This window comes from Anomaloglossus baeobatrachus, chromosome 5 (assembly GCF_048569485.1).
Source record: "Anomaloglossus baeobatrachus isolate aAnoBae1 chromosome 5, aAnoBae1.hap1, whole genome shotgun sequence".
NCBI lineage: Eukaryota > Metazoa > Chordata > Amphibia > Anura > Aromobatidae > Anomaloglossus > Anomaloglossus baeobatrachus.
Window position 1 is genome coordinate 408,014,322 of NC_134357.1, and position 15,493 is coordinate 408,029,814.

Consider the following 15,493-nt stretch of genomic DNA (forward strand, 5'->3'; position numbering starts at 1 on the left):
ACCAAATGTTCTCCTGCATTCTTTCTTACTCCAACCATACGCACTGCATCGGGTGGAACCGGCTGGTTGCTCAGAGTGGGATCCATGAGAGGACTAGGAGGAGGGGTTTCATAATTTTTGGATGCCACTGAGTCATGAGTTTGTAATAGAGACTGGAGAAAAAGAAAAATATATGAACATGATGTAACTGACAATATCGAATCAAGTCAAAATTCACCCTGCTTTGAAGAGTTAACTTTTTTAATCAAGTTTCTCATTGAGACTGTAAGTAGAGGTGTGGAAGTGGCAGCAGTGTCACTCATAATTGATGTGGTCACAGGACCCAGCTGATCCCACGTTCTTATCTACATTTCTAATGATATTCATAAATCTTCCCAGTTTCACTATTTTCAAAATCTATTAGAAAGTTGCAAAATTTTCCATTACACCAACTAAGCAAAAACGTTTATTCTCAATCTGAAAATATCTATGACACATCTAAGAACACCAGTTCATTCTTTAAGTGGTGTCTAATTGTTTTACTAGCATTCTCTAAGGAAGCTTTTATATTAATTTTAAAGGGAACCAATCACCAGGATTTTCGTATATATTATATAACCTAAAGCCAATGCTATACTGGCACTATCAGTCTGACTCTATATATACCTTTAGTGGTCAGCTCGGATGTATAGGTTTTGAAATCCAAACAAGTAAAGTTTATAAAATCAGCTTCTTGAGTGACAGCAGCTGAGGATCAGATAATATCTGGGGGGTATTCACTGTTATCTCCTCCCTCTGCTAGAATTAGAATAAGCATTATACAATTGATTTACTTTGGCATGCAGGACCTGTGTGAGGTCATACCCATGTGACCAGAAGGGGCGGGGCCTCAGCCAACAAAGCTGATACCAGGAAGCAACATGTTTCTGTTGGCTGAGACCCCGCCCTTTCTGGTCACATGGGTATGGCCTCACACAGGTCCTGCAAGCCAAAGTAAATAAATTATATAATACTTATGCTAATTCTAACAGGGGGAGGGAATAACTATGCACACCCCCCCCAGATATTATCTGATCCTCAGCTGCTGTCACTCAAGAAGCTGGCGATTTTATAAACTTTACTTTCTTGGATTTCAAAACCTATATATCCAAGCTGACCAGTAAAGGTATGTTTGAACTCAGCCTGATAGTGCCAGTATAGCACTGGCTTTAGGTTATAACAGTGGAACCTTGGATTACGAGCATAATTTGTTCCGGGACTATGCTCTTAAACCAAGTTACTCTTATATCAAAGCGAATTTTCCCATAGGAAATAATTGAAACACAGACAATTCGTTCCACAACCCAAAAATATTTACTGTATTTATACAAACTTATTACAGTAATACAAAATAATGTACTGTATTTACATAAAATTATTACAGTACACTAATACAAAATACTGTACAGTAAAAGCATATAACACAAATTAAACTGCACGTTAGCTTACAAAAAAATTGTTGGTGTGCGAGAAGTACAGTATAAGCAATGTGCTGTACAGGTTAACAGAAAGAAAGTGCAATACTGTATCCACAAATGCAAATTGGTAGACATGCTATATAATATATACTGTACTGTACAATGGTATACTGTGTACAGTATACAATACATATGTACAGAAAGTTACCTCCAGAGCGGGTCAGAGCGTGGTGAAAGGACGGAACCAGACGTGTGCACGGTGAGTATTTGCTCTTATTGCAAAGCATTGCTCATAAAACCAAGTTACAAATTAGTAAAAAGCTTTGCTTGTCTTGCAAAACGCTCTTAAACCAAGTTACTCTTAAACCAAGGTTCCACTGTATCCAAAAATCCTGGTGATTGGTTCCCTTTAAAGAAGTACACTTCCATCAATCTGCAAAAAGGCTTTGGTACAGCATGTCCTTATGGTCTCACATAAAAGGAACATGGCATGTAATGATCCTTTATAAGAAGCTTACAGGAGTTCTCCAGGAATAATATAGAATATATACAGTGTATATATATATATATATATATATATATATATATATATATATATATATATACAGTAAAGACCAAACGTTTGGACACACCTTCTCATTCAAAGAGTTTTCTTTATTTTCATGACTCTGAAAATTGAAGATTCACATTGAAGGCATCAAAACTATGAATTAACACATGTGGAATGAAATACTTAACAAAAAAGTGTGAAACAACTGAAAAGATGTCATATTCTAGGTTCTTCAAAGTAGCCACCTTTTGCTTTGATTACTGCTTTGTGCACTCTTGGCATTCTCTTGATGAGCTTCAAGATGTAGTCACCGGAAATGGTTTTCACTTCACAGGTGTGCCCTGTCAGGTTTAATAAGTGGGATTTCTTGCCTTATAAATAGGGTTGGGACCATCAGTTGTGTTGTGCAGAAGTCTGGTGGATACACAGCTGATAGTCCTCCTGAATAGACTGTTAGAATTTGTATTATGGCAAGAAATAAACAGTAAAAGTAAAGAAAAACGAGTGGCCATTATTACTTTAAGAAATGAAGGTCAGTCAGTCCGAAAAATTGGGAAAACTTTGAAAGTGTCCCCAAGTGCAGTGGCAAAAACCATTAAACGCTACAAAGAAACTGGCTCACATGAGGACCGCCCCAGGAAAGGAAGACTAAGGGGCCCTTTGCACATTACGACATCGCAAGCCGATGCTGCGATGCCGAGTGTGATAGTCCCTGCCCCCGTCGCAGCTGCGATATTTTGTGATAGCTGCCATAGCGAACATTATCGCTACGGCAGCTTCACATGCACTTACCTGCCCTGCGACGTCGCTCTGGCCGGCGACCTGCCTCCTTCCTAAGGGGGTGGGTCGTGTGGCGTCACAGCGACGTCACACGGCAGGCGGCCAATAGAAGCGTAGGGGCGGAGATGAGCGGGACGTAAACATCCCGCGCACCTGCTTCCTTCTGCATTGCAGACGTGACGCAGGTAGGAGATGTTCCTCGCTCCTTCCAACTTCATACACAGCGATGTGTGCTGCCGCAGGAACGAGAAACAACATCGTACCGTCGCTGCAGCCAAAATAATGAAAATGACCGACACTACACCGATCATACGATACCGACGCTTTTGCGCTCGGTAATCGTAGTTAAAACGATTTACACACTACGATGTCGAGAGCGACGCCGAAAGTGCGTCACTTTCGATTTGACCTCACCGACATCGCACCTGCGATGTCGTAGTGTGCAAAGGGCCCCTAAGAGTCACTTCTGCTGCGGAGGATAAGTTTATCTGAGTGACCAGCCTCAGAAATCACAGGTTAATAGCAGCTCAGATTAGAGACCAGGTTAATGCCACACAGAGTTCTAGCAGAAGACACATCTCTAGAACAACTGTTAAGAGGAGACTATGTGTAGCAGGCCTTCATGGTAAAATAGCTGCTAGGAAACCACTGCTAAGGACAGCCAACAAGCAGAAGAGACTTGTTTGGGCTAAAGAACACAAGGAATGGACATTAGACCAGTGGAAATCTGTGCTTTGGTCTGATGAGTCCAAATTTGAGATCTTTGGATCCAACCACTGTGTCTTTGTGCGATGCAGAAAAGGTGAACGGATGGACTCTACATGTTTGGTTCCCACTGTAAAGCATGGAGGAGGAGGTGTGATGGTGTGGGGGTGCTTTGTTGGTGACACTGTTGGGGATTTATTCAAAATTGAAGGTATACAGAACCAGCATGGCTACCACAGCATCTTGCAGCGGCATGCTATTGCATCCGGTTTGCGATTAGTTGGACCATCATTTATTTTTCCCACAGGACAATGACCACAAACACACCTCCAGGCTGTGTAAGAGCTATTTAACTGAGAAGGAGAGTGATGGGGTGCTACGCCAGATGACCTGTCCTCCACAGTCACCAGACCTGAACCAAATCGAGATGGTTTGGGGTGAGCTGGACCGCAGAGTGAAGGCAAAAGGACCAACAAGTGCTAGGCATCTCTGTGAACTCCTTGAAGACTGTTGGAAGACCATTTCCGGTGACTACCTCTTGAAGCTCATCAAGAGAATGCCAAGAGTGTGCAAAGCAGTAATCAAAGCAAAAGCTGGCTACTTTGAAGAACCTAGAATATAAGATATATTTTCAATTGTTTCACACTTTTTTGTTAAGTATTTAATTCCACATGGGTTAATTCATAGTTTTGATGCCTTCAATGTGAATCTTCAATTTTCAGAGTCATGAAAATAAAGAAAACTCTTTGAATGAGAAGGTGTGTCCAAACGTTTGGTATGTACTATATATATATATATATATATATATATATATATATATATATATATATATATATAAAGTGTCATCATAAATAAATTCTTGAGTACATTTAATTAGCAGATCCCAAATCATAATGTCGAGGCAGGTAATCATTACAGAATTAAAATAACTACCGCCTTGTTGCATTGACAGAAATCTGTCCTAGAATGTTAAATGGAGAAACCAGTGAGCATGTACAATAGGAAGTTCTGACCCCCTGCCTTCATGTGAGGAAGATGTGTTCCCAGTGGATATTCTTATGGTGGGGAGAGGGAATAGCAGGTGCGTTTAGCAGGATGACAGCCATCTCTCAAATCAAATACTAGAAAAACCAGGGATGCTGAAGTAAGAAGAGGCTGCTCGAACCGCTGTTCACCTTGCCTGCCTGACTTACTATTGGAGATACCAGGAGTACTAAGATAAGAAGAGTCTGCTCACATTGCTGTGCACCATGTCTATCATATCTAATACTGGAGATACCAAATGTGCAGATTTAAGAAGAGGTTGCTCACAAAACTGTCCACCCTGTCTATCTGATCTAATACTACAGTTTTAACTGAGCTGAGGCAAAGAGAGGCTGCTCACACTGCTGTCCACTCTGTTTACCTGATCTAAGACTGGACATCAAATGGGTGCTGAGGTAAAAAGAGGCTGTGCACACTGCAGTCAATTATGTGTTTCTGTTCTAATACTGTTGGGTGCTAAAGGTGGGGGGAGAGAGAAAGGCGCAGATAGGGTCTTACCCGATATAACTCTGGTTAAATGTAAAGTAGGGAAACACTCACCTATTTCGGTTGTGCCAGTCACAACCCCTTGAATCGCATTTAAATGTCAACGTGGTATTAAGCAGCGGCCCCGTACAAAGCAATATAATGGTACAGAAAAAGGAAAAAACGGGTTTTAGCCGCGCTAAAAAACCACTGATGTTGAGTTGATTAAAATTTCTTTTTATTTCAGCATTTCCAACGCGTTTCCGAGACAAAGTCCGTCTCCTTCCTCAGGGAAAAAAGAAATCAAGCAGCTGTCTGCAAACCAATGCTTTAAAAGAGGATACAAACTGCCACGTTGACAGCTATGACGTCAATCACCCACCAAGCTCATGACTCATAGACACGTGGAGAACACACAATGAAAAAACACATTTTGATATGTCGGACATTATAAAAAGCACATATAACATTGCGAAATACCAGTTGAATAAAACTAAAAAATAATAATAATAAAATGATCTATATGTGGCTTTATTTATAACTAGTTTAAAATTATGGGCTTGGAAACATAATTTGAATGAAGGGTTTAAAAGAAATTGAAAGGTTGCGAACCTGTGAATTAGTGATAATATGCAGGGGAATCAATCGAACCTACCATTACTCTAAGTACATCTCATTGAATTTGATAGAGACCAGAATACACCATATACATATATATATAAAAATATGCATATATATATATATAAAATTATGTATGCGAAATATCGGTATAATTAGTATTAATATTGATATTAAATGTATATTAATATTTTAAAGAGTATAATATGATATGGGATGTAGTGATATGAAAATAAATTAAAAAATTATTAAAAATTATTAAAAAATTCTTTATGCTGTTTGTTCTTGTTTTTATTATTTTCATTCTTATCATTATTATTTTAATTTCTATTTTTTTCTTTATCTACTTTAAAATTATAAGCTAGGGGCATAATTTTGATAAAAGATCTAAAAAAGATTAGAAGGGTGCGAACCTGTGGATAAATGCCAATATACAAGGGGATTGATCATGACACTATTACTCTATATTCATATTTTCAGGATTAGTAAGAAACAAAAATGAATGGTTATTCAGTAACCTGAAACCATTTCGTTAGGGACTAAACACTATAGAAACCAGGGACCAATGATAAATATACATATGTAGAAAATTGTGTAAACATATGGACATGATTCATATTGTTGCGGTAACATTGTGATACATTTGAAAGATGACATCGTGATTAAGAACGAAAGGAATACAAGTATGAGGAATATCAGGGTCAAGAAAGTTTAAACCGTGAGAATTCAAAAGGCTGCACAAAGCGCACAGAGCAAATATAAGCCTCCTAAGATGAATAGAGGATAGAACGTGGAAAATTCAAAGACGGCGCTAAGCACACAAGTCAATTAACACCCAGCTGAAGTGAAAGGAGGTTAGATCGTGGACAAAGATATTCTATAAGACAGAGTGATGAGTGTATATATAAAACAAAGTCAGACAGAGTGATGGGTGTATATATAAAGTGTTGGGTGTATATATAGAACAAAGACGCTCTATAAGGCGGAGTGATGAGTGTATATACATATAATATAAGTACACTTGTACGCATGTACAAGGTAGTTTTTTGTGCTAAGAAAAATCTGTGTCTATATGTTTTTTTAAAAAGTATTAAAAATGGAAAAAATCAGCACATAATTTATAAAAACCGCTACAAAAAGGAGGCATTGAATAAAAAATGTATACTGCATAAGGACTTAAAGAATATATAAAAAACTACTTGCCTAGTTTAATGTGATGAAATAAACCAACATTTATTACTTATTTAATATTGCTGTTTATCATTCCTTTATCGTTCTTATAAAGGAAAAGGGGGGTTTCTTTTTATTTATCAACCATTTAATACTAATAATTTAATTAATTGTTATTATTGACATTTATTTATTTATTACTTATCTCATCAACATCTTTAGGGTACTGATGAATTTGATGAAAAAGGAAAGAGATAAAGCTGACATTATCGTTCAAAAAAACGTACCAGTGACATATGGGTGGTTAAAAGCTATTTTTCTTAGGACTAATTATTATTCTCTTAGCTTATTGAACCAATAAAATCAATGGAATTTTGACAATAAGGGTTCAGGGATAAAACCTACATGATGAGGAGTATAAAAACAATAATAAATAACAATAAACCACTGTAATAAATGTCCGATTTTTATTGTTATATCTTGGTTTTCTCTTGTAAATTTTATTGCCATTTTATCTATTTATTACAGTGGTTTATTGTTATTTATTATTGTTTTTATACTCCTCATCATGTAGGTTTTATCCCTGAACCCTTATTGTCAAAATTCCATTGATTTTATTGGTTCAATAAGCTAAGAGAATAATAATTAGTCCTAAGAAAAATAGCTTTTAACCACCCATATGTCACTGGTACGTTTTTTTGAACGATAATGTCAGCTTTATCTCTTTCCTTTTTCATCAAATTCATCAGTACCCTAAAGATGTTGATGAGATAAGTAATAAATAAATAAATGTCAATAATAACAATTAATTAAATTATTAGTATTAAATGGTTGATAAATAAAAAGAAACCCCCCTTTTCCTTTATAAGAACGATAAAGGAATGATAAACAGCAATATTAAATAAGTAATAAATGTTGGTTTATTTCATCACATTAAACTAGGCAAGTAGTTTTTTATATATTCTTTAAGTCCTTATGCAGTATACATTTTTTATTCAATGCCTCCTTTTTGTAGCGGTTTTTATAAATTATGTGCTGATTTTTTCCATTTTTAATACTTTTTAAAAAAACATATAGACACAGATTTTTCTTAGCACAAAAAACTACCTTGTACATGCGTACAAGTGTACTTATATTATATGTATATACACTCATCACTCCGCCTTATAGAGCGTCTTTGTTCTATATATACACCCAACACTTTATATATACACCCATCACTCTGTCTGACTTTGTTTTATATATACACTCATCACTCTGTCTTATAGAATATCTTTGTCCACGATCTAACCTCCTTTCACTTCAGCTGGGTGTTAATTGACTTGTGTGCTTAGCGCCGTCTTTGAATTTTCCACGTTCTATCCTCTATTCATCTTAGGAGGCTTATATTTGCTCTGTGCGCTTTGTGCAGCCTTTTGAATTCTCACGGTTTAAACTTTCTTGACCCTGATATTCCTCATACTTGTATTCCTTTCGTTCTTAATCACGATGTCATCTTTCAAATGTATCACAATGTTACCGCAACAATATGAATCATGTCCATATGTTTACACAATTTTCTACATATGTATATTTATCATTGGTCCCTGGTTTCTATAGTGTTTAGTCCCTAACGAAATGGTTTCAGGTTACTGAATAACCATTCATTTTTGTTTCTTACTAATCCTGAAAATATGAATATAGAGTAATAGTGTCATGATCAATCCCCTTGTATATTGGCATTTATCCACAGGTTCGCACCCTTCTAATCTTTTTTAGATCTTTTATCAAAATTATGCCCCTAGCTTATAATTTTAAAGTAGATAAAGAAAAAAATAGAAATTAAAATAATAATGATAAGAATGAAAATAATAAAAACAAGAACAAACAGCATAAAGAATTTTTTAATAATTTTTAATAATTTTTTAATTTATTTTCATATCACTACATCCCATATCATATTATACTCTTTAAAATATTAATATACATTTAATATCAATATTAATACTAATTATACCGATATTTCGCATACATAATTTTATATATATATATATGCATATTTTTATATATATATGTATATGGTGTATTCTGGTCTCTATCAAATTCAATGAGATGTACTTAGAGTAATGGTAGGTTCGATTGATTCCCCTGCATATTATCACTAATTCACAGGTTCGCAACCTTTCAATTTCTTTTAAACCCTTCATTCAAATTATGTTTCCAAGCCCATAATTTTAAACTAGTTATAAATAAAGCCACATATAGATCATTTTATTATTATTATTTTTTAGTTTTATTCAACTGGTATTTCGCAATGTTATATGTGCTTTTTATAATGTCCGACATATCAAAATGTGTTTTTTCATTGTGTGTTCTCCACGTGTCTATGAGTCATGAGCTTGGTGGGTGATTGACGTCATAGCTGTCAACGTGGCAGTTTGTATCCTCTTTTAAAGCATTGGTTTGCAGACAGCTGCTTGATTTCTTTTTTCCCTGAGGAAGGAGACGGACTTTGTCTCGGAAACGCGTTGGAAATGCTGAAATAAAAAGAAATTTTAATCAACTCAACATCAGTGGTTTTTTAGCGCGGCTAAAACCCGTTTTTTCCTTTTTCTGTACCATTATATTGTTCTAATACTGGACATACCTGGACTGCTGAAGTAAGAAGAGGCTGCTCACACTGCTATCCAATCTTCTTATCTAATCTAATACAGGAGATAGCAGGGGTTCTGAGTAAAGAAGACACTTCTCAAACTGCTCTTTACCCTGTCTTTCTGCTTTAATTCTGGAGATACCTGGGATGCTGAGGTAAGAAGAGGCTGCTCACACTGCTGCCCACTATTTCTTTCTGATCTAACACTGGAGATACCAGATGTTCTGAGGTATGAAGAGATTGCTCATATTTATGTTTATCCTGTCTTTTTGATCTAGTACTGCAAACAATAGGAGTCCAGGGGTATGAAGAGACTGCTACCACTGTTGTCCACCTAGTCTTTCTGATCTAATACTGGAGATACTACGGTTGCTGAGGAAAGAAGAGTCATCTTACATTGCTGTTTACCTTGTCTTTGTTATCTAATACTGCAGACACCAGAGGTGTTGAGACAAGAAGAGGCTGTTAATACTGCTGTCCCGCCTGCTTATCTGATTCAATACATGACTTACCAGTAGTGCTGAGCTAAGAACAGTTTTGTCATTCTGCAGTCCAAATTGCTTTTTTTTAATCTAATACTCGAGATACCAGTAGTGGTGAGGTAAGAAGAGTCTTCTCACTCTGCAGTCCAAATAGCTTTTCTGATTCAATACTCGAGATACCAGGGGTACTGAAGTAAGGAGAGGCTTCTCAGACTGCTGTCCCTCTTGTTTATCTGATCTAATATTGGAGAAACTAGGTGTGCTGAGGTAAGAAGAGACTGCAAGCACTGCTGTTCACCTATTCTTTCTGATCTAATACTTGAGATACCAGGGTGGCTAAGGCAAGAAGAAGCCACTCACAGTGATATAAATGCTATATTTCTGAACTAATTTTGGATATAGCAAGGGTGAGAAGTATGAAGGCTGCTCACACTTTTGTCCACTCTGTCTTTCTGAAAGACAGTACATAGTATACTTCCTACTGCCCATGCTCACAGTCACATGTCCTAACATTCTAGTTCAAGCTCCTGTCACTTTAACAAGGCCGACATTTTAATTCTATAGTGATTGCCTTCCTATGTGAAACAATAATTTGCTTATGAAATGCATTTATGAGTTTTTTATTATGACATTATCTTTAGTTATTATTCTTTTATATTCCTGGAGAACCCCCTTAAGTGCTAGATAGATGTGAATAAGCACCAAGTGTGTGCAAATCATAAAGCCATGCCATAAAGCTGTGATGGAATCCTTAAAGAAAGAAGAACCAGACCTGGCTGTAACTACTGTATCTTCTCTCGTAGATTAAGGTCTTGTCACATACATGGATCAAACCTTCATTCAAGTTCAATACATCAATCTCTAAAATAATCTTTGCAGCATTCAACATATTTTCCCATAGATAGGTCAAGAAAGACTCATTAAATTCAAGTCTATGTGCTACCTGAAAATGAGGTTCTTGTAGGATCTTCTGCAGCTCAGCTGCTGCTCCACTTGGGTCCCTCACTCCAGCCATGTCCTGGAGAATCTCCTGGACTAGCTGAAGGTTGTTCTCTCTCACAGCCTCCAACCTGGTTTCCTCCATACGTTCATGAGCCTGTGGTAAAAGTTATAATAGGTTATTCACATCATCAACCTGTGGATGCACACAAGATTGTTTCTATCCACAATAACAACTGAGACCTTGACACAATCTACACTACAAAAGTTGGACAGTTTCTTTGGGGTAAACTAGAAAACTCCATTAATGTTGTATTTATATATTTTATTACTTAAGATTTTCACTTTGCTTCATTTCTTTAAAGAAAATAATTACCTGTGGACTCTCCATGATTCCTTTAAGGAAGATTAAGTCCAGATCAGAGGATGGAGGGAGATCAAATGGCTGCATGACTTGCTGCATAGCTGTAATATAGGAAGCAAAATGAAATATCAATTCAAGACTCATTCTAAAGAATGACCTCAGAGAAGAAGCTAAAAGGGGTGAGCCAAAACAGCATTATTGGATGGCAGAGACATGGTAAGGCATTCTGTCTGTCCTTATCGACCATCAAATATGGAATAGGAAGGTTCAAGGACGTCAACGAGCACTGTACCAAGAAGACAGGTTACGTTACGTATAAGCCTGATGAAGAATTATGTGCTAAAATTGAGACTCTTCAGCAAGGTGAAAGATTTCTGGCAGAAAAAGGATCATGACAGAATTGTGGAGGTCGTGAGGTGGATGATGAAATGTGGGTGGCAATTGTTTTAAGAGGATGTAATGGAAAGTTGAGTATGATGATCTCAGCCAGATATGATATTGTCAGCCATGTAATGATATGAAGATGTCAGACAGGTAAGAAAATGTTTATGTCAGCCAGTTGATGATATGATAATGTTATTCGGGTGATTGTATGATGATGTCAGCCAGGTAATGAAATGATGATGCCTGCCTGTTGATGGTATGATGATGTCAGCCACTAGGTAAGGATATGATGATGTCAGCCAGGTGACAGTATGATGATGTCAGCCAGGTGACGGTATGATGATGTCAGCCAGGTGACGGTATGATGATGTCATCCAGGTGACAGTATGATGATGTCAGCCAGGTGATGGTATGATGATGTCATCCAGGTGACAGTATGATGATGTCAGCCAGGTGAAGGTATGATAATGTCATTCAGGTGACAGTATGATGATGTCAGCCAGGTGATGGTATGATGATGTCATCCAGGTGACAGTATGATGATGTCAGCCAGGTGACGGTATGATGATGTCATCCAGGTGACAGTATGATGATGTCAGCCAGGTGAAGGTATGATAATGTCATTCAGGTGACAGTATGATGATGTCAGCCAGGTGATGGTATGATGATGTCAGCCAGGTGACAGTATGATGATGTCATCCAGGTGACAGTATGATGATGTCAGCCAGGTGAAGGTATGATAATGTCATTCAGGTGACAGTATGATGATGTCAGCCATGTGATGGTATGATGGTGTCAGCCAGGTGATGGTATGATGATGTCAGACAGGTGATGGTATGATGATGTCATCCAGGTGAAGGTATGATAATGTCATTCAGGTGACAGTATGATGATGTCAGCCATGTGATGGTATGATGGTGTAAGCAAGGTGATGGTATGATGATGTCAGCCACCACGTAATGATATGATGATATCAGCCAGCTGATAATATGATGATGTTAGCCAGGTGATGGTATGATGATATCATCCAGGTGATGGTATGATGATGTCAGCCAGGTTATTCCTGGTGATGGTATGAAGATGTCAGACAGGTAATGAAATGATGATACCAGCCAAGAATGTAGAAAGTATGTGTAGAAGTTACCTTCTTTTGGAGAATTAGACTCGAATATCGACTCCATGGCGCACACTAGACCCCTGATTATAGTATCCTGTTCTTCTCAGGGTTTCTTCTACAGTATCTGCATCCACTACTCTTCTGCTGTTCCCTCCCTATTCCATTCCTGCTATATCTCCTTTTATCTCTTGCCGTCCCTTCCCGTCTCCCATCCCTTCCTGTCTCTTCATGTCACCGCCACATCAGTCTGACTGAATTAGGGCCAGATGCCGTGGATGACAAGAGAAGGATAATGACCCGGGGACACATGGGTAGCAGTGGTCATAGAAACCATTTCATCCATATACAATCATTCTGGTTATTCTACATAGGGTTAATAACTAATAGGACTGCTAAACCAGTAGAATTTCAGGGCATAAGGCACACAGCATCCTGGTTGGCCAAGGCCAAAGGTGCAAATATTATGGGCTGGAAGGGAGGGGGCGATCTAGTGGGTTTTCTACATCAGTGTTTGCACATCCCACCGCTTGCTATTGCATTACTATAAGACCCCTTTAAGCCTCGGCACTTTGAACATCACTCTCTAGTTTCCATAGTAACTGGAGGATTACACAGGATGGGTACCAGTCTGGATGCTGTGGTGATTAACCCTTACACCACCCAAGCGCCATATATTCTCTTAGCATCAATTATTTTATTATAACCCTTTAATTTTCTTTATTATATTTACTGTAGTGTCTCCATTTCTATAAATAGCAGCTCCTGCTACACAAGAAAAGACGTCACAAACAATACAACGTGCACATATGATACAAGAAGATCCTAAATCTGCATCTGCTCCGCTAAAGGGTGCGAGTGACATAGTAAATGTGTAAAACCAGACGAGCTTGATCCCAATAGAAGCTGCAACAATTAAATAGGGCAAATGTAATAATATCGTAGAGGGTCCGTCTCCGCCTACTGTGTAAGCAGGGGGGTGTCACACAACGAGGCTGCACAAAGTGACATTCACACAGAAAACAAGCGAGGGGAGACAGGAGATAATTATAAGCTACAGAGATGCAGGAAGCCACAAGCAGAGACACGGGTGAAAGAGACAATTAGGAATAGTCAAGAAAGATGGATTCAATGCAGGATTGCCAACCCGATTCTTACTTTTTCTGGACATCTTATCAACAAATTACAGAGACACAATAATCTTTACTGACACATTGGAAAACCATACTAAAACATTAGGATTATAAGTGATCCGTGTCTACAGCCCATGATTCTTTAGCCTCAAAAGAAATCACGGAAAAAAAGTAGCCTATTTTTACAGACTGTCCTGGAATTTCTGGATGGTTGGCAACCCAAATCCAATGTAATGGGATAAAGATAATAAATATAAGATAGACAAAGAAATAAGGTTATATGGCGTACTAGGAGGAAGTGTAGGAGAAATATATGAAGTCATAGGATGATATGTTGGGGAGGTTATAAGAAGTAATAGAGGGAGCTATAGGAGCAGTGGGGTAACTAGAGTTCGATGGGCCCCGGTGCAAAATTTGGACCTTGGCCCCCATCCCTGCCCCACTCAGGGTACATGATAATTACGCTGACACTTGGCTCTTTCCCTCAGCATCCAGCTTTCCCATATCCGATATCTTTCTTTTCTTCACCACCCACCTTTCCATGAGACCTCAGAACCCAGCTTTCCAATGATCCGCTATACAACTTTCCCTCAGCACCCAGCTTGCCATTGATATCAGAGCATGGGAAAGCTGAGGGAAAGATGTATAGCAAAATATGGAAAAGTTGGGTGCTGAGAGAAAGATGTAGAGCAGAGTATGAGAAAGCTGGGTGCTGAAGACCAAGTGGATATCAGAGTATAGGAAAGCTGGGTGCTGAGGAATATCAGAGCATGGGAAAGGTGGGTGCTGAGTTAAAGATGTATCAGAAAGCATCGGAAAGCTGAGTGCTGAGGGAAATACTGTGTTTTTCCAAAAATAAGACACTATATATTTTTTTCCCCCAAAAATGGCACTAGGGCTTATTTTTGGAGGAGGTCTTATTCTTAGACAAACACAGTTGGGGGCAAGTTTACCCTCCAAAAAGCAGACCCCCCCACTTCCCAGGAGACTCATACTTACCAAACCCGGACATCTGCGTGGCTCTAAGGTCCTCCTGTGATCTCCAGTGGGTGCTGAATGCCGTCTTCCCCTGCTTCTGGCTGACAGACTCACACACAGCAGATCGCTGACACACACACACTCACACACAGCAGATCGCTGACACACACACACACACACACACACTCACACACAGCAGATCGCTGACACACACACACTCACACACAGCAGATCGCTGACACACACACTCACACACAATAGATAGCTGACACACACACACATGCAATCATCACATCCAGCGTTAAAGAATACTTTCGGCTGCAGGGAATGATGGGAGGAAGTCATATGTGTCCCGCAGGTCCTGTAAGCGAGCATTGCAGCATGTCCTTGCGCTCCACTGCACTGCCTCTCAGGATTCTGCCAGCCACAAGAAATCAGTATTGCTGGATGTGGTGAGTATGTGTGCGATCTGATTATGTGTGTGATCTGATTGTGTGTGTGATCCCATGTTTGTGTGTGAGATCTGATTGTGTGCGGGTGCTAGATCGGATGTGTGTGGGTGTGCGATCGTTACAGGTCCTGCCACTCAGCGTCTGGTCAGTGTGTTTGCAGGGTGCCCGCTATCTATAATGAAGTGTCCTGCAGTATCTGTAACTTTTTTAGCTACATGGACACTTCCTTATTGAACCGCGACTCGAG

General features: G+C 38.6%; 1 protein-coding gene across 3 annotated transcripts in view; it reads right to left on the reverse strand.

The window, feature by feature from the left end:
- MPP2 (MAGUK p55 scaffold protein 2) overlaps positions 1-15,493 on the reverse strand; it is a 66,133-nt gene that overhangs the window by 21,869 nt on the left and 28,771 nt on the right. For 2 of the 3 annotated variants that reach the window (XM_075350214.1, XM_075350212.1), the window contains exons 3-5: positions 11,198-11,286; positions 10,826-10,978; positions 3-152 (exon numbers count right to left, since the gene is read on the reverse strand). In XM_075350214.1, the coding sequence (XP_075206329.1) occupies positions 3-152; positions 10,826-10,978; positions 11,198-11,286 (392 nt within the window). Of the gene's footprint in view, positions 1-2; positions 153-10,825; positions 10,979-11,197; positions 11,287-12,713; positions 13,120-15,493 lie in introns of those variants that run through there. The other variant, XM_075350213.1, reaches the window with a different exon arrangement.